The sequence below is a fragment of the Ochotona princeps genome, chromosome 4, assembly GCF_030435755.1.
Source record: "Ochotona princeps isolate mOchPri1 chromosome 4, mOchPri1.hap1, whole genome shotgun sequence".
NCBI classification, from domain to species: Eukaryota; Metazoa; Chordata; class Mammalia; order Lagomorpha; family Ochotonidae; genus Ochotona; species Ochotona princeps.
The window spans coordinates 9,724,991-9,750,142 of NC_080835.1; the positions used below are offsets into that span (position 1 = coordinate 9,724,991).

A 25,152-nucleotide genomic window follows, 5' to 3' on the forward strand; every position below is an offset into this window, starting at 1 on the left:
GTGCCAGGCAGACCAGGGACGGGCCACACCCTGAGGCTCCGGTGCCACAGGTCCCCTGGGAGGAGACCCCGCAGCCTCCCACGCACCCCGGTGTGCTGTGAGGGTGGAGGCTCGGTGTGCATGGTCTGTCTGCAGCTGCCTCCTGCTTACCCCCGACGGAGGCTGTCACACCAGCTTCCTCATGAGCCCGAGTGGGCTTCTCTGAGAGCAGGAGACAGGCTCACCAAGCCCAGAGACAACAGGATGCCAAATCCACCCCTGGCCATGGTAGCTGATCATTGAGGTTCCACACTTGTGGTTTCGATTGCTTGAAGATTTTTAATTTGGGAGGGGAGGGAACCAGACACAATGGGTCAGCTGGCTAATCCTCTACCTCCACGCTCCAGTATCCCATATGGGCACTGGTTCCGGTTCATGGGCTGGGAAAGCAGTAGAGGACAATCCAAAGCCTTGAGACCCTGAACATGGGAGACCTGCCGAAGTTCCCGGCTCCCGGCATTGAATCAGCTCAGCTGTGGCCATTACAACCGTTAGTGGAGTAAACCATTGATGGAAGATATTTCTAGCTCTCTCCTTTTCTCTGCAAATCTCCCTTTCCAATGAAAAGAAGTAAATCTTAGAAAAAAAAGATTTTTAATTTATTCATTTAGTAGAAATAAGAGAGCTTCCATGTGCTAGTTTATTCTCAAATGCCCGCAAGAGTCATGGCTGGGCCAGCCCGTATCCAGGAACCGAGAACACAACCTAGAACTCCTCCATGGGTGGCAGGGATCCAAACACCTGAGCTGTGTTTAGCTGCCCCCAGGGTGCTAGCAGGAAGCTACAAGCACGAGCAGGTCTAGGACCTGAACCCAAACACTCCAAAATGAAATATAGGTGTCCTGAATGGCAATTCAACCACTGCCCCAAATGCCTGACCCAACGTTTCCAGTTGTCTATTTTCTTTTAAAGAAACTACAAATCAATGATTGAAATATTGTTCATTAAAAAATTCTATCATCTTTGACCCTCAGGCTTCCAATTTGAGAGCAGACAGCTGAATCGTGACCTGGGAGGTGGGGCTTGTTTGTCCTCCACCCTGGCACCGACTGTGGCCCATGAGTTTGCTGTCCCTCGTGGCCACTGAGCCGGGGTTTCCTCCTCTGCAGCCAAGGGCTGGTTGTGGGCTTGACTGGCTGTTGTGTGGCCATGCACCTGTTCCAGTGTCAATCCTAATGATGTCAGCCTTCTCCTCATCTGACAGTCGGATGGTGACAACTCCTGAGAAGGAGGAGCATTGAGCAGCAGGGGGAAAGAGGCTTCCCTGTGTCCTGTGCCAGTAGGTGACCTCATTTTGTCCTTGACGGTGTTGCCAAGGCCTCTTTAGCAGCCCTTCCATCTGCTCGAGGAAGCTTCTCAGACTAGAGGTGCCCTGCACCCCACGGAACCGGACCCTGGAGAGGGGGCGGCTGTGAAGATGGCACTGATAAATGTGTTGCTGCTCCTGTGAGGTTCTGTCAGGTCTTCGTGTGGGCGTTTTCCTCTTAGAGGAAATTCAGATGTCCCTTCATTATTGTCAGGGAGTGGTCCATCGTTTGCTTTCTCCTCTCAGCACCATAGTCGGTGGGAGGACTTTCACAAAGAAAAGCTGGTGGGCCCCTGGCTGCAAGACTAGGGTGTTGAGGCACAGGGCAGGCCTGGTGCCACACCGGTGTGAATTCCTATGCTGTTTCCTGACTGGAGGAGGGAGAGTAACAGCAGGAGAGTGGGCGGGGTTAAAATGACAGTGTACCACGAAGCAAGTGTGGGGTAGGTAGGGGAGGCAGAGGAGCCTGGAAAAGAAGTATGACAGACGTGTGCAAATCAAATGGAAACGAAGGAAGGGGTCACGTGGAACTAAACCAACCCTCTGGCTTTGCATAACATGACAGGATTCCCACCACGCTCTCAAGCTGGTTTTTTTTTACTTGCATTTCATCTTTTCATCTGGCTTAATTAAACATGAGGGAGAGAGGGATTTTAGTTTAGAGAAGGGGTACACAGATCTTGAGCAGGGTTCTGCTGGATGCAGGGATCTTCCATCTCTGGGGCAGGACCTGGACTCCCACAGCTTGGCACCGAAGAACCACTAAAGGCCATGGCCCAGGCCTGTCCTGTGCTAAGGGTGAACAGGCAGGAGGGAGCTGAGCCCTCTTGCCGTTATACACTGGGGTTGGGGATGGGCATTGCAGCACCCAGCCCATAGCGGAGTGCTTGTGGAGCCCAGCTACTCTGCTTCCATCCAGCTTCCTGCTAAGGTGCCTGGGAGGCAATAAGCTCAAGTGCCTGGGTCCTTGCCACCCACATGGGAGACCAGGATTGAGTGCCCAGCTCCTGGCTTCAGCGTCACCTAGCCCCAGCTGTTTGACCATTTAGGAGCTGAACCAGCAGATTTTCCATCTGTGTCACTGTTCCTTTGAAGTAAGTAAATAATCTTCAAAAAAAGAAAACCAGCAAATTGTTGGCATTGGCTCTTGAAAAAATAATAACGAAAGCTAAATTGAAGCAGCAGTGATGGATGATGACGGTGGCAACCACTTCCACAACTTTTAAAGTCTTCATAGGACATAGCTGATCAACTTGCTGCATAACCTATTTATAGAAATATCAAAGGCGTCAATAAGCTGGCTTCACAGAGAGAGACAATCAACCAGAGACCTTCCACACTGCGACCACAGAGGCGCTGGGCAATCCACTTGTGGAAGGGCGCATGTGCCCCGTGACCTTGGCTCCGAAACCACTCAAGGCCTCTTCCTGCCACGGCTTTGCTGTTCAAAGGTGCAGAGCTCAAGGCCAGGCGTGGGGAGGTTCCTGAGAGCTCTCCACTAGGCCACAGCTGCGCTAGGTATGTGAGCCCCCCTTCTCACGGGAGTTGGCCTTTTTGCATCTCCATGTCATCTTTGCAGAGTGAGCCTTCCCAAGGTGTTGAGAGCATGAAAGTAGCTAACAAGGTGGGGGCTGGTGGCCGTGGCTCCAATTTCCATTTCTCTGCTGGTGTGGGTGACTGAGACATCATGCAGGAAGGGTGTTCAGGGGTAACTGTGTAAGGGGCAAAGTCCCAGGGCTGTGGAGGGCAGGTGAGCTCGTGTTGCGAGCAGGCACTTCCTCTCTTCTTTTTGTTGAGTGACTCCTCACCACACTGACCCGCAGGCACCAGGGATAACACAAGGAACAACAACAACAAAGCCGCTGCATGCATGGAGCTGGCGTCTCCGTCTGCCTACCCATCTAGACAGTGTTCTTCTTAGGACGTGTGAGTCCAGTCATTCAGACAGGTACCATGATGCTGTACTTAGAGCTCCACAAATACTGGTTCCTGGAGCAACTGGGGACCCAGCACAACACCTCACCCATCTTTGCTTCCCCAGAGATGAGCAAAACAAAAACAAAAAGATGACCCATGATGGACCCTCCTGCAGTATTAGTTAGATGAGGAGATGCAGAAAGGTCACAGGACCTGCGTTGTAGCATGGCAGTTTAAGCTGCCACCCAAGATGCCTGCGTCCCATTCAAAGGCTGGTTTGAATCTTGGCTGCTCCACTTCCGATTTAACTCCCTGCTAATGTGCCTAGAAAGGCAGCAGAAGTGGCTCAAGAGCTGAGGCTTCTGTACCCATGTGAGAGGTCCGGATGAAGTTCCCAGCTCCCGGCTTCAGTCTGGCCCAACCCTGGCTATTGCAGCCATCTGGGGGAGTGAACCAACAGATGGAAGTTCTCTTTGTGTCTGCCTCTCATTTCTCGGTAACCCTGTCTTTCAAAATAAATAAATCTTTTTTAAAAAGTGTCATGGAAAAATAGAATGCAAAGGCGAAGGTGACATAGTTTACTAGATAATCTACTAGATGTTGGTGGGGGAGGGGCAGGGACTGAAAGAGAAAAACAAGCTCAGGCCTTGCTCTTGAAGAACTTACAACCTTGATGGAGAAGACAGGAAAACTGTCAGACAGAAAAGCGGTGTAAGGATGAAAACTTCCGTCAATGGCCGGGGTGGGCTGGGGAGGTAGGAGCCAGTTTCTCACGGCTGCAGTGGGAGACTGCAGATCATCAAGAGAAGCCTGGAAGGATCCGGAAGGTGACAGAGTCACACCAGAGGCATTAATATGTTCTCACATTGACCTTAATACCGACCAACATGGAAAACGGAGACAGACCTTTCATCTAAATGACTGCAATGGCCGAAGCTGGACCAGTCCAAAGTCGGGAACCGGGGGCTTCTTCAGGGTCTCCTTTATGGGTACGGGAGCCCAGACAGCTGGGCCACCCTCCATTACTCTCCCAGGTACATTAGCCAAGGAGCTGGATCATGGGGAGTCCATTTGGGGTGCTGGTGCTGCAGCCCAAGGCTTAACTGATTATACCATGGCCCCAGCACTGTGGTTTCTATGCACACTTGCAGCTCCTAGCCCAGAGAGGTGGCTTAGAAGCCTCCACACCCTAGTAGCCACAAACACAGATAGCACCAGGATCTTGTTGTCAATACTATTCATCAAAGGAAAACCAGGAATTAAGATCAGAGCTGGGAATAACCCAGAGGAGTCTGTAACATCTTTTTTTCAACTTGAAAAAAACAGGGTAGGGGGAGAAGAAGGTGTATTTATTTGTTTGAAAGTCAGAGTTATGGACAAGAGGGGGAAAGACAGAGAGAAATAGAGAGAGAGATCTTCAGTCTACAGGTTCGTTCTCCAAATGGCCCCAGTGGCCAGAGCTGGGCCAGGCTGAAGCTGGGAGCCAGGAGCTTCATGTGGGTTTCCCAAGGGGGTGTTAAAGGCTCAGGTCCTCAGGCCGTTTTCCACCATTCTTCCCACTCTATTCGCAGGGAGCTGGATCAGAAACAAAGCAGTCAGGACAGAAACTGATGCCTACACGGGATGCCAGTGTGCTAGGCAATGACTATACCACCATACCACAACATTGGCCCTTTCTCAACTTTTCCTTTTTCAAAAAGGCTTGTTTATTTATTTGAAAGACAGAGTGGTGGATAGATAGACAGAGACAGAGAAAGGTTCACTCCACAAATTCCCACCTGGGACTCAGCCAGGTTGAAGTTAGTAGCCAGGAACTCCACCTGGGTTTCCAGTTTGGGTACAGGGACCCTTGTGTTTGAACCATCATCTGCTGCTTTCCCAGGTACAGTAGCAGAGTGCTAGATCCAGAAGTAGAACATCTGGGACTTAAACCAACATTCCCACATGGGTTAAACCTGCAGCCCTACAACTTCCTCAGCTTTTTCATAGTGATAAAATGCACATAGAACATAAGTTACACCATTTCAGGTACACAGTTCCGTGGCTTCTGGTCTTCAGGAAGCTTACCACTGGCCACCTGCAAATGCTTCACCCAGCAAAATGGAAACTCAGGCCTCATTACAGTGACACCACAAACTCCTTGTCACCAGCCCCTGGCCACCACACTTCTACTGCTGACCCGGTGACTCTGTCTTCACTGCATATATTGTGGAAGTGAAATAATAGAATATTTGAATTGCTTATTTCACTTGGCAGAAAGACTTCGAGATTCATCCATCTCAAAATGTCCTTCTTCTGTGATGCCTGGATCATCTTTTGGTGCCAGAAAGTCAGGGATAGGCTCTAAGAAACTGTCATAGTAGGGAGATGTGGACCTGTCTCCAGGTTCGATGGAAGGAACTCCTAATGGCTAAAGCTGGAACAACTTGAGCAACAGAAGAGAGTTGTATTGGGCTCGAGCCTAAAGTGGCTAACCCGTGACTCAAGCTGACATAAATAAATGCAGGCATTAAAAAAAAACTATCATCATTGTCAAAAATAACAAAAACGTGAGAAGCTGTTGCAGCCAAGAGCAGTCTGAGGAGGCAGAGTGATTAAATGTGATGTGGGATCCTGGGATGGAAAAAGAATACTGGGCAAGGCTAAAGAAATCAGACTGATGTCTGGACTTCTGACTAAGGAAATACCGACATTGGCTCATTAAACGTGATCAGTTACCACACTGAGGTGGGATGATCGTGACAGGGGAGACCAGGTAAAGGAGACGCTCAGGCCTGTCCATGTGATTTTCCTGTGCTATAAAGCAAGAAGTCAGGGCTAGACAAGGAGTTTGCTAGGGCTGGCAATGTGGCATAGCCACACTCTGTGGTGATGGCATCTCATATGGACACAGGTTTGAATCCTGGCTGCTCCTCTTCTGATCCAGTTCCCTGCTGTAGGCCTGGGAAGGCAGCAGAGGATGGGTCCAAGTGTTTTGGCCCCTGCACTCACAGGGGAGATCCTAATGAAGCTTGTGGTTCCTGGCTTCAGACTAGCCAAGCTTCAACTGTTGTGGCCATTTGGGGAGTGAATCAACAGATAAAATATTTCTCTATGTCTTTCCCTCTCTCTCTCTCACTCTGCCATTCAAATAAATAAATCTTTTTTAAAAAAGGAAAAGAAATGTGCCTCCAGCAAGATGGAAAGGAAGCCTCATTGGCAATGAGAAGCAGAGTGGGGTGGGCAGGGAGCAGACCAGGTGGTCAGGGTACTCCACATGCTGCTCCTATCCCTCACACTGTGGAGGATCTTTGTCTTCACCAAACCTCACCTGCCCTATTGTGCATCTGATCCTCTGGCACCTGATAGCCTTGAGACCACTCTCTCTGACCGGGGACCCCAGGAATGTTGGGATCCAGAAAAGCCAGCTCTTCCCTGCACGTTCCTCCACTCCAGTGCCACCCAGGCCTGCACCATGGACAGCTGCTTGACGGGGGCACCTGCTGCGTCTCAGTGCCGCATGAATGTTCCAGATTCAGAACCCGGGAGAGGACTCCAAATGCCGTTAACTCACATCGCAAGAGAGCATCTCCCACGTCACCTCCACTTGGCCTTCTCATGACAGCCAAGCAAGTGGTCTCAGGTGCACACAGGGACACAAGTGCCCTTTGCCCATCTCCACATGTGACCAAGGACAGGCCAGTCCTCAGTTCAGATGTAGAAAAACAAATAGATCCAGTGAGAGAGGTATCATTACTTAAAGAATGGCCCTCGATTGGTAGCAAGTCATTCAAACTTTTTACTGCAGCACAAGGTTGCCTTTAAATTTGTTTCAAATTTTAATATGATTTCAGACTTAGAGAAAAGCTGCAAGAATAATACAAAAAAAATCATGTATGATCCTCACCCCGACTCCCCTCCTATTAATTTTCCCTTTTGGATTTGGCAAGGTGGTATGGCAGGCTAATGCTTTGCCATGTGGCATTGGCAGCCCATGTGGGTGACAGTTTGAGTCCCAGCTGCTCCACTTTCAATCCAGATCTTTGCTTAGATCCTGAGAAAGCAACAGAGGACAGCCCAAGTCCTTGGGACCCTGCACCCATATGTGAAACCCAAAAGAAGCTCCTGGTTCCTCGTTTCAGTTTGGCTCAGCTTTGCCTGTTGTAGCCATGGAAGACATTCTCTATCTCACATTCTCATTTTGTAAAATCTGCCTTGCCTTTCAAATAAAAATAAATTAATATTTTTTAAAAGAGGGTTTTAAAAAAAAACCTCTTTCCCCCAAACTGCTTATCTCCGCCTGCCTGTCTATACACATACACACAAACACCACAAACACCACAAACAGATCAGTTTTTTCCTAAGCTGTTTACAAGCATGCTGTTTCTTGTCCCAAAAATATGTCAGTTTTTTATTCATTGTGTATTTCCTAAGAGCAAGCATATTCTCTCACTGAACTACAGTACATTGAACAAAACGAGAGAGTCAGCATGGACAGAATACTATTGTCCACACTCCAGACCTCATTCCCATTTCTCTGCCTGGTCCCATTAATGTCATTAAGCCAGGAAGGAGCTAGGGTCTTGGGCGGTTGGGGTTATGTCATGACCCTCCCTCAGCCTCCAACCCACCCCTCTTGCTTGCTCGTCAGCCTTCTATCTGTCCATTTGCTTCCAAGTCCTGGCTGGGTGGCCTTGAACTGGTTCCATGATATCTTGGGGCTGCACTTCTCCTCCCTGGAAGATAACAGAGACGAGGATGTGGCCCTGAGAAGCTTGGGGATGAAGGATGGGACAGAGCACAGTGGCAGCCACAGCGAAGGGTCGCCAGGCACTGCCTGGTTTGCCACCTCTTAGACAGGCTGCTCTCGCGCCCTCGTCATTCCCCATGTCTGCCATATCGCCCCCTGCCCGTCTCTCTCCTCGCTGTCTTCCTCTGTTGCTATTTTGGTCCTTCCTCGACAATGGGGTGAGCCTCTTTTCATGTCCGGATGCCAGAACTCCGTCAAACTGGTAAACAGCTGAAGGATGTGGCGGGAGATGAACTTTCCACTGAGGCGGCTTTGAACTCGTCCCTTCCTTGTTGGGTCTCCCCAGCTCCTCCGACTGAGGAGACACCATTCTATCTGTAACAATCCACTGAGGGACGGGAGTGGTTAGTGGGGTCCACAGTCAGAGGATATCACGGGGTACTGCATGGGTTCCAGGCACCACTGCCCACCTCTCAGCCCTGTTGAGAGGGTCTTCACAAGGGACGGATGTGGAAACCACAAGTGGGGGCGAGAGGGAGGGATGGGAGCTGAACAACAGGGTGACAGGTGTAGTGGGGAAGGCTGAGAGCCAGTAGGCAAGGCCCAGCCTAGGCTTCCTGGGGTGGAGGGTGGGGGTAGCCTTGAAGCCCTGTCTTCAGGGCCCTGGTGGACAGACCTGTCAGAAACCCTCCCCCTGGCCTCGTCCCTTGGGTTGTCGCAGACATCTGGAGGATAGGAAGTGGTTGTGGGCAGAGCCCTCAGACATGAAAGTCAATAGGCATGGATATGTGAGCCACCCTTAGAAGGCCTTGGGAAGTAGAACTCGGTGCCCGGCCATACAGTGAGGAGATGGAGGCTCTGGAAAGAACCCTAAACCTTCCCAAGCCACTGTTTCTTCCCTCATACTCTGGTCAATCCCAGAACCTCATGGGGCTATGACATGCCCAGTACAGGGACTGACGCATCAAGTACTTGGGAATGGAAGCTGACATCATCACTGTCCCCATCACCATCATCGTCATCATGGAAAATCATCTTCCATGGCCACATTTGCTTTTCAAATCCCAGAATCCTTCTCCATCCCCAGGCCTGGTCACCGGGAGCATCTGGCCTCTCAAACCATCCTCGGCTTTGCAGCAGGTGTCTTTGTAGACCACCCACCTCACAGGAGCACTGCCTGCCTTAGAAAGGGCTCCGACTCCCCAGTGCCTTGGAGCAAGGACCAAACCCTAGAGCAAGTTAGCCCTGCACCCCCACCCAGGCTTCACTTCCGACAATGTGCGTCCTGCTTGCCACATCCCCAGTGAGGTTCTTCCCTCTCTTCTCTGTCCAGCAGACTCCCCATTTCTTCAAAGGCTCAGCTGTCTGCTCTCTGTCATTCTTTTCCCAGCAAACCCTAGCAGAGTTGGCGGCTTCTCCAGCTCTCCCTGCCCAGCCTCTGTGCTCCGTGCTGGGTCCCAGGGCAACAGGTGCAGCACATTACTCCCTTGGGAATGTTCTCTGTACCCCTCCCCTCAAGAAGTGAAACGTGCCAGGCATCTTGGGTTGAAGACAGATGACCTTGTCTGTATGAGAAGGGGGTGCCCAGCAGGTGGAATTCACAGTAGCTTGTGTCCATTTGCGGGTAACACTGGAGTGTTTGCTTAAGGGGGGCAGGCCAGTGTGGATGAGGCCTTAGTGACGTGAATTAATGCAGGAGTTTTGAACAACGTCAGAGCACTCTGCATCCGAAAGTAAGACAAAGACAAGAAGGGGAAAGGGACAGGTGCTTGGTGTAGGAATTAAGTTCCAGCTTGGATCACCTAGATTCTGGAAGAAAGTGCCTGGCTGGGCTTCACATTCCAGCTTGCTGTTCACGCACGCTCTAAGGCTTGCTGCCCACTTGGGACAACCTGATTTAGTTCCAGGCTCTTGGCTTCCATATGGCTCAGCTGTGGCTGTTCTGGGAATTTGGGAGTGAGCCCATGGAGAGGAGCTCTGTTTTGGTTCATTTCAAATAAACTAAAGAAATAAGTTTTTTAAAATGTGAAAGCAAGAGAAGAAGGAAGGAAGGGAGGGAGGGAGGGAGGGAGGAAGGAAGGAAGGAAGGAAGGAAGGAAGGAAGGAAGGAAGGGAGGGAGGGAGGGAGGGAGGGAGGGAGGGAGGTAGGGAGGGAGGAAGGAAGGAAGGAAGGAAGGAAGGCAGGCAGGCAGGCAGGCCCTCTTAGAAAGGTGCCAGGGCTGGGCTTGGCCTTCCCTGCCCCAGCAGGTCTGCGCCACAGGAGCAGCATATGAGAAAGTGTGCCTCTTGCCAAGATGCCCAGAAGGTAAGCAGCCTGGGGATGGGAGGCAACAGGTCTGGGCTCCCACCTGGCTGCTGGGAGTTTCTCACAGAGGGTGCAGGTGGGTTGTGTGGCCCCACTGCTCCCGCAGTTGTTGCTTAGCAGATGCACTGTGCTTCACTTGGGCGAAACACACTTGTGTTGTGGCCTGTCTGAGCTGGGCCAGTGGCTTCACACTGGGGCTTTGGTGTTGTGCACCCATGACACATTGGGTGGCTTCTTGCCTCTTGGAGCTTTCATTTTCTTTTTTGAAAATTAGGGATGATGACGCCCTTCAGAGTGCTCCTTGTGAAAGTTACTTGAAATAGTATTTGCCTGCCACCCAGGAAATGCTCCATCGTCACCACCCACTCACAGTGATGCACTGTAGTGCTGGGCTCCTCCAGAGACTGCAGGCTCCCCCAAGGGCCAGGGCCCAGGTTTGTCCCTCTCCTTGCCCCAGCGCTTGAACCCAGCACAAAGCTAGATCTCAGCTGGTGCTCAGGCAATGCATGGGTCCCATCTCTGAGTCCAGCATCGCTGAATGCAGCCAGTGCATGGGTTGATCCCAGAGTCAGGCCGGGGCTAAAGGGGGGTTCAGGGGCACTAGATTCCTCTGCCCCACTCCCAGAGGCACTATCATTGCTGCTTCATGCATGCTCAAATCCCAGTGCAACCACCTTCTAGTGCCATGACCTTGGGTACCTACCTCTTTGGGACTCAGCTTTCTGGCTCACAAAATGGATTTGGTGTGAGCAGCACCCATCCCAGCCTCTTCCTTAGAGAGCTGAGCAGTTTTTCGGCTGGGTCTCCACTGGGGCCATTCCACCAACTTGGTCCCATCCAAAGACACCCCCACTCATGACACTCAGGGCTTGCCTTGCCCCCAGGAAGCCTTCCCGATGGTCCTCTGCAGCTGCCAAGCCCTCCACCACTGCCCTGCACCTCATCCTCATGTCAGCATCCCTTACCCCACGAGCAACATTTCTGGAATGGGATTTAGCTGCCATGTCCCCTTGACTTTATACCCCCAAGGCCTTCTGAGTGTGGAGGAGGAGCCGCCTACTGGTCTGAGACTGTAGGCCACAGCCCGGATGTCAGTCATCTCCCACTTCCGGGCCTCCAGCAGGACCAGCTCAGGTGGGAACAGGGTTTGGGTCCCTGGGAGGCATTGCAGCAAGAGGGATCAGCTGCCTCAAGCCTTATGGTCACCTGCTGTACATCAGACAGGCTGTCCCCAGTAACACTGGGGGAGGACAGGAGCCACGGGCCCTGGAGTTTCTCCTGGATTGTCCTAGTTTGGTGGGAGGGAGAGGGCCAGGTGAAGGAAGGGCCAATTCCCCTGGGATTGGGGACTTGGGAAGACTCAGGAAGTGTCACCCTCTCCCTGTTGGGCTATACCCCTAGGCTATACCCCACAACGATCGATCGTGCTGCCAGCTCAGGTCCTGAATGGCAGCGTCCTTCTCGTCCGCTGCCTCTCTCAGTTTCGGGAGATCTCTCTACCTGCATTCATACATCTACCAATAAGGGAGGGGACTTTCCTCCCCAAGCCGCAAACCCTTTCCAGCACCCCTGAGTCACACTCCATGGCCATGCCCACTTTGCAGACAGAGTAAAGTCAGAGAATCTAGGATGCTGAGTGCCTTGTTTGAGGCCGCATGACCAGAGTCAGGAGCAGTGGAGCTGGGAGTTGACACCAGACCCCAGCCTGGGAGTGTGCCCTGCCTACCCCAGCAGTGGCTCCTCCCCTAGGAATCCCCAAAATGGGCCCCGGAAGAAGGGGTTCAGAGAGCTGAAAGAGGGGCCCGCTATGCCCCCACACCAACCACATCCTGTGACGGTTGCCCTGGGGAGCGCCTGCCCCCCTCCACCTCTGGGACAGGTGAACAGAAAACGGGTCCCTCCAGCCTCTCGAGTGGACACCCACAGTTCAGCCTTCTCCTCGACCCCATTCCAGGAGGTCTGGGAGACACCCTGACCTGGTGGGTGGGCAGAAGCTGGGGAGGGGGCACCCCTCTGTGTGATCCATTCCAGGGTTCCCTCCCTGTCTCTAATGCCTCTTGGGTTGGGAAAACTCTCCCCCAAATACACACACACACACACACACACACACACACACATTGTCTTGCCTCTGGGGGAATTCATCCAGTGCAACAACGCCAGCCTGCAGTAAAGGCAGCGGCTACTGAGTGCTCAGGGCTCCCTCTGAGTCTGGCTTCCAGGGGACAGGTCCTGGGCCTTGTCCCTACAGCCATGGTAAGCCTCCCAGGCCACTTGATCCTTGTGCATGGATGTACAGTTCTGCTCCCATCACTCCCCTCATCCCTGACCCTCACACACACATGCACACAGGTGCACACACAGAGCAGGCCCTGGCCTTGCTCTGCCTGGACCTTCCCCATGGGAAATGACTTCATCCAGGCTGTGTCTCTGGCCCTCTGCCTGCCACTCAATCCAGTCCGGGCTGGGCCTGTCACTCTTTCTCAGTGATCCGCCGCTCACAGGGCAGCTCCATGACTCTGGGATGGGTTCTCAGCCTCAACGCGTGACAGGCAGAGTTGGGCCATCCACTTCCCAGTTCCTTGCTCCTTACCAGGATAATCCTATAGTGTGTTTCCGAGTCTCCTGGCAGGATCGAGCCTTGGCAGCCCACAGGTGCAGCCTGCTCATGAACTCCAGGTCCTGACATCCTACTCTTACTCATTTTCCTTCTGGTATTTCCTGGGTTCACTTCCCAGATGAGGACTTGAGCTCAACTCTTTGTCCCATCTGCTGCTGAGGAAACCCCATGCCTGCCACACACACGCACACACACACGCACACACACGTACACACACATACATACACATACGCACACCTGTGACATACATGCATGCAATCACACACACAGCCTGGGTGCTATGAGAATTCAAGGACTTTTCCCTTTGGGTTCCAGTTTTATTCAGCAATTCTGTTTAATCTCAGGATATCCAGAACGGACAGCAGGCCCCAGCCTGAGCCCTCGGGCCTCTCTGGGACTCCCGCTCTGGGTCAGCACTGCAGAGTCACACGTCCATCAATGAAAGGAGACCCATGGGGACACAGGGACCAGTGCAACCCCGGGGGCTGCTTCCTAGCAGATATCTCTATAGCTATTGCCCCACAGGGACTGATTGGAATCCTCACTCTGAGGTCTGTGAGAACACTGGCCTGGAACCATCTTTGTAAACTATAGGAAGCCCAGAATAAGGATCGGCTGTCCGGGCACCATCCCTGGGGCACAGGCTTGTGACTTCAGAGGGTCCCTAGAGGCAGGACTGGCCTCAGACTCCAGCCCCTGTGTCGGGACACATGGTCATCCTGCCTGCAATCAGCCACCTATGCCCAGGAAGGCCATCCTAGTGCAGCTGGCACCTTGAAGGAGGGCCTGGCCTGGCCTCCTATAGCATCCCCTACCTGAGTGACACCAGCCAAGAGCCCCTAAGTACATGGGATCTCCTCTCAGTACCTCTGGGCTCTGAGCTGTCGCAGACTCAGGGATTCAAAGCACCTCTCACCAAGGGACAGCAGGGCCTAGGCAGTGTCCCTTGTAACTGTCAGGTAGCTGCAGGAGGTGGCCCAGACTTGGCATGATCATGCATGAGACCAACAGGGCTTGCCAGGCCTCTCCATTCCAGAGCTGCCATTGGGCAGTCTCCAGGGAGGCCTCAGAGCTGCGGGGCAGGGGTGGGGGCGGGCAGGGCAGGGCAGGGCAGGGAGCAGGCAGAGCAGGAGGCCAGCACTGGGAAGTCCCTGAGGAGCCTGGCCTGGCCCCAGTCTAAGCTGCTCCAATGTCATCATAGTCTTCCTCATCCGTGGAGTCTGGCCGAGAGGCGGAAGGCCCTGTGGGGACAGGAGGAGGCCCAGTCACTGCTTCCGCTGCCCCAGGGGGCAGAGCAGAGCAGGTCAGATCACTGTCCCCTCCCCTGGCTGCTGTGTGACACCTTGTCCCAGCAGGTCAGTCCCTGGCAGAGCCTGACTGGCTGGCTCGGGTCCCCATGCTGGAGGACATCTGGGTGCTGAGGGCCCCTCTGCTGCTACAACCTCCCCCAGGGGCCACCAGCTGCTTCTACTCGCCCGCCTGCACAAACGGGGGGCTCAGTTCGTCCTACAGCAGCTGCTCGGATTTTCTCCATCCAATTCACGTTTGAGTTCCTCACTTCCCCCCAAGCTTGCTCTCCTTTCCCTCCCCTCTCCTCTTCGCCCTCTCCCATCTCCATTTTCTCCCCGGGCTGATGCATCCTCTGTGCTGATGTCCACAGTGCTCCCACCGCTCCCACCCCCGACCTCTCCAGGTCCTCCCCAGTTGCCTTCTCACCTGCCCCATTACCTGGACAGCCAAACTGTTCCACTGAAGGGAGCTGGGGCGGAGATTGGAAGTTTCTGGTACCACTCTCCAGAGGAGGTGCTGGAGCTGTCATCGGCCGGGAGCCCTGCTGGGAGAACCCACCAGAGCTGGTCAGCAATTCTCAGAGCAGGGAAAGGTCCTCGCAACCCGCAGCCCACGACAGGGCAATGGCTGGAGGCTGGGGAAGCTCAGCTTACCAGAGCAAGTCACCTGGGGGCTAGCCAGCTCCAGGTTTGGGGGCTGCTCCAGAAGAGAATTCCTTTCTGAAGGGAAGCCCTGAGGGCTCCAAGGCAGCTGAGGCTTGCTGCTGGGGCTGTTGCAGTAGTCCTCCCCAGAGGAGGTGCTGGACTCGCTCTGGCTTCTGTGTTGACTCTGAGGGCCAAGGGAAGGAGTGCCTGCCATGCTGTGTCCAGGGTTGGCAGCTGGGATGGGGACATGCAGCTCTTCGAGTCCTGAGAAAAAAATGGAAACCATGCAGCAAAGAGTCTTCAAATCAGACTCTGGGAAGAACTTAGGGCCCACAGTGACTGTAAAAGTTGGGAAAGACCCAGCGCAAGAGGTTACTGCTGTGAGTCTCCAGGGCGAATGAGCTACCCAACCTAGAGACATACCTGCCACCCAGACGGCTCCTGCCCCACATCCCTCCCCAGCCTCACTCACCTTCCTCGAGTGGGGGCATCTGGAACCTTCTCTGCTGGACCTCCTCGTCTGTGACCCGGTGCCGCTGGGAATCTGTAGGCAGAGTAGGTTGTTGGGGAGGGTGAAGGCTCAGCCTCCTTGTCCCAGGAGCCCAGGGTGGCAGGACAGCCCCAGGCACAGGACGGCCATGGCCTTTCCCATCAGCTCACCCAGGCAGACCCTGCATGAGATTGACCCAGGGCTGTCCTGAAACACGGATGGGTCAAGCACTGAGGGTGTCATGCACCCCAGCTGCCCCTCTTCTGACCTAAGCAGTTCGCAAGAGGCTTGGCCCTGCTCCTGGTGCCCCAACAGCTCTTTCCTGTTTCTCAGGAAAAGCGCTGCTATTTGCTCCTCTAGGGAGACTAGCATGGTGGCTGCAGAGGGTCTGGGATCACGGGTCATAGTCTCAGTGGCTCCTTCACGGGGAAGAAGCAGAGTCCTGGAGGCTGAAGCACCTGGGCAGACAGGACGGTGGAGTCGGCCCTGGCCTGCACTGCGTGCAGAGCTGCCGGGCCACAGGCTTCATTTTCCCAGGAGGTGGGCTGGGATGGGGCTGATGGGGGCAGCCCCAGCTCTGGCACGTGGACATAGATGGGCCATTCCTGACTGTGTGGACCAGGTGGACTCCCCAGACATCAGGAGTGTGGCTACACATGTCCATTAGGGTTTGGAGGAGCTAGAGAAGTGGTTCCGCACTAGCGGTGTGGTTCTCCGGTCGGCCCCTGCCTCCTTGTAACTGCCCTGGTCCCCACCGGAAGCACCATCTTCCCTGTGCTGCTCCTCTCCCCCACGGATAGAGGGAAGGGCCTGACAGGACACTAAGAGCTGGGAGCTGTGTAACAATGGGGTGTGTGGGGCTAACTCCTATGGGACATGGAGGTGTGGGCAAACAAGAGACTATCCCAGACCATCCCAACAGCATCTCTTGCCTGGACTCCCAGAAGTGGACCCTATGGGTGGACCTTAGGCTCCTAGGGGAGGGGTGGGCGTGTCTTTGGAAGGTACTTCCCCCCAAGAGGGCTCTGAAAGCCAGAGTTGGGATAAGGAAGCCAGCATTATGGTGCGGCAGGCTGAGCTGCCACTTGGGACACTGGCATGGTCCAACAGCTACTTCATTTCTGAGCCAGCTTCCTGCTAATGCACCTGGAAAAGCAGATATGGCCCGGAGCATTCTCTCTCTCTCTCTCTCTCTCTCTCTCTCTCTCTCTCTCTCTCACCTTTCAAATAAATGAATCAATCTAAAAAAAAGTGGGGCCACTGTAGACCCAAGAAGGCAGTGATTAACATAATGGCTCACAATTTGGATTCCTGATGCCCAGGGCAGAATTCCCAGCCCCTGGCTTTGGTCTAGCCCATCTGAACCATTGCAGGCAGTCAGGAAGTGAATCAGCAGGTGGGTTCTCTGTCTCCTTGCTTCTCCAGGTGAAAAGAAAACAAAGGCCAGAGTTAGGCCCAGCCATTCTCCCCCACCACATCCTGGCTCGCATGTGGCCACTTCATGCATGCTCTGCCTCCCCAGAGGACTCAGCCATGGCACCCGCCTGATAATGAACTGGGAACCTCTATAACCGTGAGCCAAAATAAGCCTCTTTTCCTCCTAAAGAGCTTCTCCACACATTCCATGATAGGGAAGACCCTGCCTGGTCAAGACAGAAATGCCTCAAGACATGGAGCTGACTACCAGGTCATGCAGTGTTTTGAAAGTTCAGTGTGGGTCCACTGTCAATCAACAGAGTGGGTGAGAATGGATCCTGTCCACCCTCTGCAGGGGTCACAGGCAGGACCTGTGACAGGGGCAAAGTGAGTCCTGGGGAGCCCACCCAGGCACTCACTGTAGAAGGTGCTCAGGGCCACGGGAGGCTGGGTGCTGAAGTCATAGTGCTCGTAGTCTGAGTCCGAGCTGGAACTCGAGTCCTCGGCAGGCTGTGCCCGGACCTGGATGGACAGCTTGGGAACTGGGGAGAAATCAGAGCAGGTGGCTATAGCACAGTGGATGGCAGAAAGGTGTCGGGAGAGGGTTGAGGGGGGACAGCAGACAGGGCAGGACAGCACCCGCTGGCCCATCTCAAACAGGACCATCCAGCGAGGGTTCTCCTAGCTTGTCTTTCTACTTCAAACTCATGGAGCTAACCAACAGTTATTTGCTTAACAAACATTCTATGGAGCACACTCTGTGTGCCGGGCCCTATGCTAACATGCCATTTACAGCTCTGATCTCATTTACTTATATCTTTATTCTGTGGAGTAGGGAGGTTCTTACCCCCGGTTTACAGGTGAGCAAACTGAGGCACACAGAGGTTCTCACCTTGCCCAGACAGGCAGGTGTTTTGGTTCTAAACTTCTAGACGCTTTAGTGACTACTTGTTCGTGAGCCTTGCTCAAGATATGGCATTCCTGCAGCTGGCACAGTGGTTCAACAGGCTAATCCTCCACCTTGCATTACCAGCATCCCGTAGGGGCACCAGTTTGTGCCCCAGCTGCCTGCTTACAAAGCCTGGGAAAGCAGTGCAGGATAGCTCAAGTCCTTGGGTCCTGCACCCATGTGGGAGGCCCAGAAGAAGTTCCTGGCTCCTAGCTTCAGATCGGCTCAGCTCCGACCATTGAGGCCCCTTGGGGAGTGAACCAGCAGATGGAAGATCGATCTCTCTCTCTCTCTTCCTCTGTAAATCTGCCTTTCAAATAAAAAAATAATTTTTTAAAAAAGATACTGCATTCCTATTCTCTTCTCAAGTGTCCAGCTCTGGTGTGCAAAGAATATCTGTTATATTTGGTTGAGTTTTATATAGGTTTTCATGTCTTCAGGCTCTTTTTGATGAAGATAATTAAATATACTAATAATGCAAAGTGATTAAACTCCAGCTCCTATGTGTGACTCCCAAGAGCTTTCAGACTTTACATCATACAGGATGGATTCTTGGCCCAATTTCTTTTAACTTGGAAAACACGAAATAAATCTATGTTTCATGTACCGATTGGGCAGCTTTCCACAAGAACTGAGATCCAAACTGCCCTTGGCCTGTATTGGTCCAGAACTCACAAGTCTAGTGGCCTGAGCTAGGACATCACCTACCCTCCAGCTCAAGAGGCACTGGACCTGCTCCCAGATCCCACAGCCACAAGTGGGCTGCAGGGGTTTCACCTCCAGGAGGCTGGCACTGTTCTGACCTAAGCAGAAAGCCTGCCCTGGCTGTCCTCCCACCTCCCACACCCAGGGTGGGGCACATCCTACCTTCTTCTTTGGGGATGGTGATGGGGACCGCTTGGTAACTATTGGTCCCTGCTGGGATGGTGGTAGGCAGGTACTGGTGGTTCATGGTAACAGGGAGGGCTGAAGGAGGGGAGGCAGAGAGTCTATAGGTCATTGTTTTGCCCTATCCAGTCTACCTTGCCTGCTCTCATCAAGCCATCTGCTTCCTCCCTACACACACGCACATACACGCACACACACACAGAGGCATGGGCACACGGGCTACTCTTCCTGGGGGACCCACAGTGGTGGTTCCACCTCTGTTCCTCCGCTGGACACACTGGGAAAGTCCTTCCCAGCAGGCAGAGGTGTTTCCCAGGACTAGGGGGTCACTGTTGAATCACACCACTCCTGCTGGAATTCCACCAACACTCATGAGGCCCTAGGAGGGCTGCACCCAGTGTCTGCGGCCTGGGTCCCCGAGCCTTCCCAGTGTCTCTCCCAGCCCTGCACTTACCGTACTTCCCTTTGATCCTCAAGAGGATGCAGGCTATGGAGACGAGAGAGGCAAGGAGGAGAACTCCCAGGACGATGCAGGGGATGAGGAGTGCCAGCTCCCGGGAGTCCTTGTCATCCACTTTCACTATCTCGGAAGGTTCTGGAAAGAACCCCAAGTTAGAGAGGAAAAGGAATGGGTAGACGTCTCCTCACCTTTTTTTGCTGCCTTACCACTCTTCCTAGAGCTGAATCCCACCTCCTTTTTAACTTCTTCCTCTCTTCCTTTAAAAGGATTTTCTCATCTGCTTTTGAGTGCCTGGAATACAACAGGTGCTCCACAAATGCATACTGAGTGAAGGAGCAATTAACCACAGGAGTTGACCACTGGAAACTGTCCTATGGCTCTAAGTCCACAGGGATTTCTGTTATCCCTGTAGCACTCCATTTCTGTTCAACAGACCATGGTTGAGCACCCACCGTGTACCAGGCACCAGACCCTAAAGATACAACTATGATAGCAGCCTCAGGTACCTCGAGGACAGGCAAGCAGATCTATCCAGTGTGGGAGACACCTGTGATGGCGACCTGCACTGAGGCTCAGGGCCTGAGGCTCACTGGGGGCACCTTACTCTCCATGGGCGAGCAGCACAGCTAGTATCCCCCTGAGGATGTCCCTGGAGGAAGGACAGTGACAGCATGGACACAGGAACAACAGGGATCATCCCACCTCAACCTCAGCAAGAGCTAGTGTTTGAGGTGCACCCAGCAGGCACCTGCTCTACAGCCTGCACATCCTTCTGATGTTGCAGTACCTGAGACAGGGGACAGGGAGCCAGGAGTCAGAGCAGAGGATGTGGGGCAAGCCCTGTGGCTATGCCAGGACCTGGAGGGATCTTGGGCCTGGACTAGATCACCCAAAGAAGAGCCCCATTTTGTAGCTGAGGACTCAAAGGCTTGGTTGGTTCATTGTTGCCCAACATCACATAGCTGGCAAGAGGCACAGGGAGCATCCAAGCCCAGGCATTGAGCTTGATGCTGGCCAGGCTATACAACTGGCACACAAAACAATGTGGGTTTGAAGTTAAGGGCTTGGATGACGATTCTGGCGAACCCCTGCTGTCACTTCCACCCCAAGCCTCAGCTTCTTCCAGGAGTCCTCTCCCAGGCCACTGTGGAGAACAGCAAAGGGCTGGGAATAGTAGCTAACATGCATGAGGCCCAGTGCCTGGAAAGCTGGCTGGTCCCCATGGCCTGGCAGGTCAGGATCATCTGGCCTCTCTCCAGCATGAGCCTTCTGCCCTACAGGAAGGTATTTTTCTCACTGGGCTGTCAGAAGGAGGACAACAGCACAAAGTGCCCAGAGGGCTCCTGGGAAGCAAGTCCACTAGCCACTGCCCACCCTGGACAAGTGCACACACAACACATGTGCAGGCACACACACACACACACACACACACATAGCCCCCGCATGTCAGAGAGACTATGTCTCCAGCAACACTCACCTGTGGATGCCGGCTGGACACTTGCAGGGGCTTCAGAAGTAGACAGGTTGTTCAAACTCCGCGAACCTGCGGAAAGCACCACCCACTCCCTCAACACAAATCCTGAACACCTACTGTGTGTTCGGCCTGGTGCGTGATCCTGAACAAGGCAGACACATAGGCTGGAGCTGGGGCATGATGCCAAGGAGACTTCCTCCCACTCCTTCTCCAGCAGGAGGTGGAGGGTTAAACGCTGGCAGGTTCTGTAGTTAGAGTCAGGAGCTAATAGAAGAATCATCCTTCCTTCAGGTTAATCTGCCCCACACCACAAATCCGTTTTCTGTTCAAGCCTCGCTTTTATTCTATCATCTTCATTATCATAGTCAGCATCCCCATTTGACAGGCACACTGACAGAGACATGAGCTTGCTGAGTCTCTCCACAGATGTTACCTGATCTCCCAGGTATCCTGGGAGTACAATGGGCACCTGTTCATGAAATTAACAGTCCGGGTGCAGGTGAGGGCGAGCTGTGAAGCTGCCCAGCTGGCTCATGGCAGAGCTGGAATGCATGACCAGGTCACTGCACTCCACAGGGGTGCCTACATCCCAGGAATGTATTTAGGTCTTATAGCCCTGTTCAGCCTTGGATATCTCAGAAGTGGGGGACATGCCCTTGGCAGTGGCATTTGCTGGCATCCAAGGAGTTCACTTTGCCAACCTCTCTCGGACTTTACCTTCTGGGCAGTAACCCTGGTGTGCCTTACCATCCGTGCTGTCTTGGATCTGGTGGGAGGCACATATAGAGAGGGCAGGGGACTTGGCTGGAGTAAGCCCTCCTAGCCACGATGAAGGTCCCTGGAGGCATCATCGCTCGTACGATCACTGTGCCCTAACTGTGTTTTGTACTGTGCTTACCAGCCCCGGGCTGGCAAACAGATGTCACCTCCTGAGCCAGTGAGCCGTGACAGTGGCTTGGCATCCTGTAAGACCTTCCTCAATATTTAATTCCTGACTCTGGGGCTGGGTTTGAGCATCTGTAGCAAAGATCATCCTGATGACTCAGCTAAGGGTCCCTCAGGTGCCAGCGTAGCTCTTGAGCTACAAGCTCAGGCCATGCACCTGGGTGGAATCCCTGGGTCATTTCTGTGAGTGATGAGGGGTGTGGGTAGCGGGAGGGAAGCGTACCTGAGCAGAGGACCCTGGCCGCGTGTGACTGGCTGCAGAGGTTGGAGTTGTTGAATCGCCAGGAACAGTCAGAAAGGGTGGGCTCCCCTCCCTTGCAGGAGTAGTACATCCTGCCCGCCAGCGAATGCGGCCGCCCCCTGGGCCTGTCCACCACGGTCCCGCAGCCCAAAGCCTGGCACAGCACACCGGCCTCCTGGGAGTACCACTCGCTGTCACACACTGTGCTCCACACCCCTCGGAAGTGCACCTCCACCTGTCCCTCGCAGTGGTCGGCACCTCCGCTCAGGCGCCATGACTGGTGCTCTGTAGGGAGGAGATGAGGACGTCTTTGCAACCCAAATACCCACCAGTCAGCACACCCCAGTGCAGACACCACGGGCCACTGCAGCCAATCGGCCTCAAGAGCATCTGCAGTCTCCTTCCTGCACCTGTACCCCTTTCATCTGCTCTGGCTGGCTCCCGATCCTCACTGCTCAAGGTGGGGTCCAGGGAGCGGCAGCGTCAGGAGTACTGGGATCTTACTAAGACACAGAACGCAGAGGCTTGCTCAGACCTGCTCAACCAGGAGCTGCTCTAACACTCCCTCCACCACCAGTCTCATCCCGCAAGAAGCATCTGGAAGGGCCAATGGCCTCCTTGGGGGTCTCCTGCCTTAGTCCTCCTCTTACAGCCGGAAACCAGGTGACACATCCTCTCTGGAGAAGTGTCACCTCTAGGGTCACCTCCTCCAGTGGGTGGACAGGCTCATCCTTCCTGGTTTGTGCTTCCCTGGTAAACTCCACCCAGCTTCCCTGGGGACATTCCAACACGTTCTCCCCTGAATTGCCTGGGTCTCATCTCCCTGCCTGAGCTCTGAGCATCCGAGGGTAGGGACCCAGCAGGTGGGTGGAGTGTTGATGCTTGGAGACAGCTGGGCTGTGCTCCCACTGACCTGAGCACACTACGCCGGCATCCTCCTTGTGGCCGCAGTAGTGGTCTCCTGGCATCCCTGGGCAGTCCCAAAGGTAGTCCTCGTTCCCGGAGCAGTTCACTTGGTCCCGGTGGATGGGCCCTTGGCCAGGGCTGAAGTGCAGGCCGGGCAGGGCCTGGATGGCCCAGCCACAGCCCAGTTGCCGGCACACCACGTGGGCATCCTCCAGGTCCCAAGTGTCGTCGCACACTGTCCCCCACCTGCCATGCTCTTGCATCTCCACGCGTCCAGCACAGGGACTCCCACCATCCACCAAACGCAGCACGCGGTTCTCTGGGGGAGGGAGGGTTCTGTGGGGGATGGGGCCGGAACCTGGGGGCCCTAGCAGAAGAGTTCTGGGCAGGGTAGGGCATGGTGGGCAGACCAGGAGCAAAGGCCCTCTGGCTGTTTGGGCAGGCCAGTAGGTGGAGCAGGGAGACTCGGGCTGCGTGCCCCGGTGGAGCAGCAGCCCTGAGGGTCCCGGGTTATCGGTGTCTGCAGTACCTGGAGTGAAGGGTCCAGGCAGACACCCCAAGCCCAGAAAGGGCAGACCCGGCCCACACCGTCCAAAGGGTGGAAGATCCGTGTGGGTCTGGGAACCTGGGTGCTCTGGAGACCCAGCACTGTACCTACCTGCGCAGGTGACTTGGACTGGCTTCCCTTCCGTGCTGCAAGGCCGGTCCACCACCTCACAGAGCTGCCACTCGGAACTGTTGCAACGGACCGCCAGCAAAGTGGTATTTGGGGCCCCGCTGGCGTTTGCACCAGTGGATCCCCAGAGCAGCTCCTGGGTAGGCGGGACCAGGACCGGCTCGCCACAGTCCAGGACGCGGCACACGGCTTCAGCGGCACGGCTGTCCCAAGGCGGGGACCCGCACACAGGCTTCCAGGTCAAGCTCAGCTGGACCTCCACCACCCCGCTGCAGCGGCTGCTCCCATTCACCAGGCGGGGCCCTGCAAGTGCCAGACCCAAGCTGAGACCTCGAGGAGTTCCACTCTGCCCTTTCCCCCTATTAACCCTGTGGGTGAGCTTGGACGAGGTCCTGCTAGGTCTCTGGGGGGGTCTCAGCTTTCCAATCTGTAAAATGGGATTGTGTGGGCTCATCCTGAGCCACCTTTTCAGGTCTGACCTCCTAGCTCTCCTTAGAGTGGAAGATGGGGTCCTCAGACCCCACTCATCCCTGTTTCCAGGGCAGAGTTCTGAGCTCTGTGACCCCGAAGTCCCGGAGGACAGATGTGCAGGTGGTGATGGGCTTCTACTTGGCAACCACCTTCCATTTTTGCCTGTAACTGGGTCAGCAGGGCTAGCTCATGGCTTGGCAGAGTGGCTCCCTCATGAGCCTCCCTGTTGGGTGCCTGGTAGCACCTGCAGTACCACCACAGACTCTTTAGCTGATTCTCCACAAATCCCCTGACAGGTCTCCAGGAAAACCTGGGCTGTATGTGTGTGTCTGTGATAGAACTGTGACTCTAATGGCAACACTCCAACCACTGAGTTGGGAAGAAGTATTGTCCCAAGGCCAGGAGCCTCCCGGGTGCACCCAAAGTCTCTCTCCCTCTTCAACCTACTTGATCTCCATAAGCTGACGCTGGAGAACTGGGTCGGCTCACGTGGCTCCAAGGGCTTGCTGTGTGTACTGTTGGTGTCCGGTCGGCCCAACGGTGCTGGAGGGGGGCGACCTGAAATTAACCAGCAGCAGCCATGGTCAGTGAGTGGGGCTGGATGTGGATGGCACAGGGGGCATGGGCTGGAGCCTGTGCAAGGACACAGCCCTCAGCCTCACCCCCTACATCGTCTAAGAATCACAGACATGTCCTCAGACATCAAGACGGAGCCACAGTGCGGAGCAACATGGGCACCAAGGCCAGAGCCGCCAGTGCGACCACGGGTGGGGGGCTCAGCCTCTCTTTCCGCGCATTCTTATTTACTATCGGTAACATTCAGGAAAATGTTGTGAGGTTGAATGGCTTGAGCAGAACTGGCGCTTGGTACCCTGAGAGCTGCTGGTCTGCTGAGTCATGCAGACACTGAGAAACTAACGTTGGCTGGCCACCGTCCTTGCACTTGCTAACTCAAGAGGAATAACACACACACACACACACACACACACACACACAGGGAGGCAGACGCTAGCATTCCCCTTCTACTACAAACTAGGAAAAGGAGGTCTAAACAGGAAATGGGGGCCAAACACCATGGCTCAGTGGCTAAACCCTCCCCTTGCATGCACTGGGAACCCTAATGGGCATTGGTTTGTATCCTGGCTGCTCCACTTCCCATCCAGCTCCCTGCTTGTGGCCTGGGAAAGCAGTCGAGGACGGCCCAAAGCCTTGGGACCCTGAACCCAGATTGGGAGACCTGGAAGAAGCCACTGGCTCCTGGCTTCTGATTGACTGTCTCCAGCCATTGTGGCCACTTGGGAAGAGAACTAGCAAATGAAAGACCTTTCTCTCTGTCTCTCTTTCTACAGATTTGTCTTTCCAAGAAAAAAAATAAATATTTTCTTTTAA

General features: G+C 54.2%; 1 protein-coding gene across 1 annotated transcript in view; it reads right to left on the minus strand.

Annotated features, from left to right (window-relative positions):
- Nucleotides 1-13,209: 13,209 nt before the first annotated feature.
- CD6 (CD6 molecule) overlaps nucleotides 13,210-25,152 on the minus strand; it is a 41,666-nt gene continuing 29,723 nt past the window's right edge. Inside the window, 13 exon segments of the mRNA XM_058662979.1 lie at nucleotides 13,210-14,154; nucleotides 14,642-14,693; nucleotides 14,695-14,744; nucleotides 14,857-15,111; nucleotides 15,320-15,391; nucleotides 17,173-17,295; nucleotides 18,570-18,668; nucleotides 19,045-19,185; nucleotides 20,528-20,593; nucleotides 21,693-21,995; nucleotides 22,624-22,935; nucleotides 23,275-23,595; nucleotides 24,211-24,321. Of these exon segments, the coding sequence (XP_058518962.1) occupies nucleotides 14,090-14,154; nucleotides 14,642-14,693; nucleotides 14,695-14,744; nucleotides 14,857-15,111; nucleotides 15,320-15,391; nucleotides 17,173-17,295; nucleotides 18,570-18,668; nucleotides 19,045-19,185; nucleotides 20,528-20,593; nucleotides 21,693-21,995; nucleotides 22,624-22,935; nucleotides 23,275-23,595; nucleotides 24,211-24,321 (1,970 nt within the window). The 3' untranslated portion in view covers nucleotides 13,210-14,089.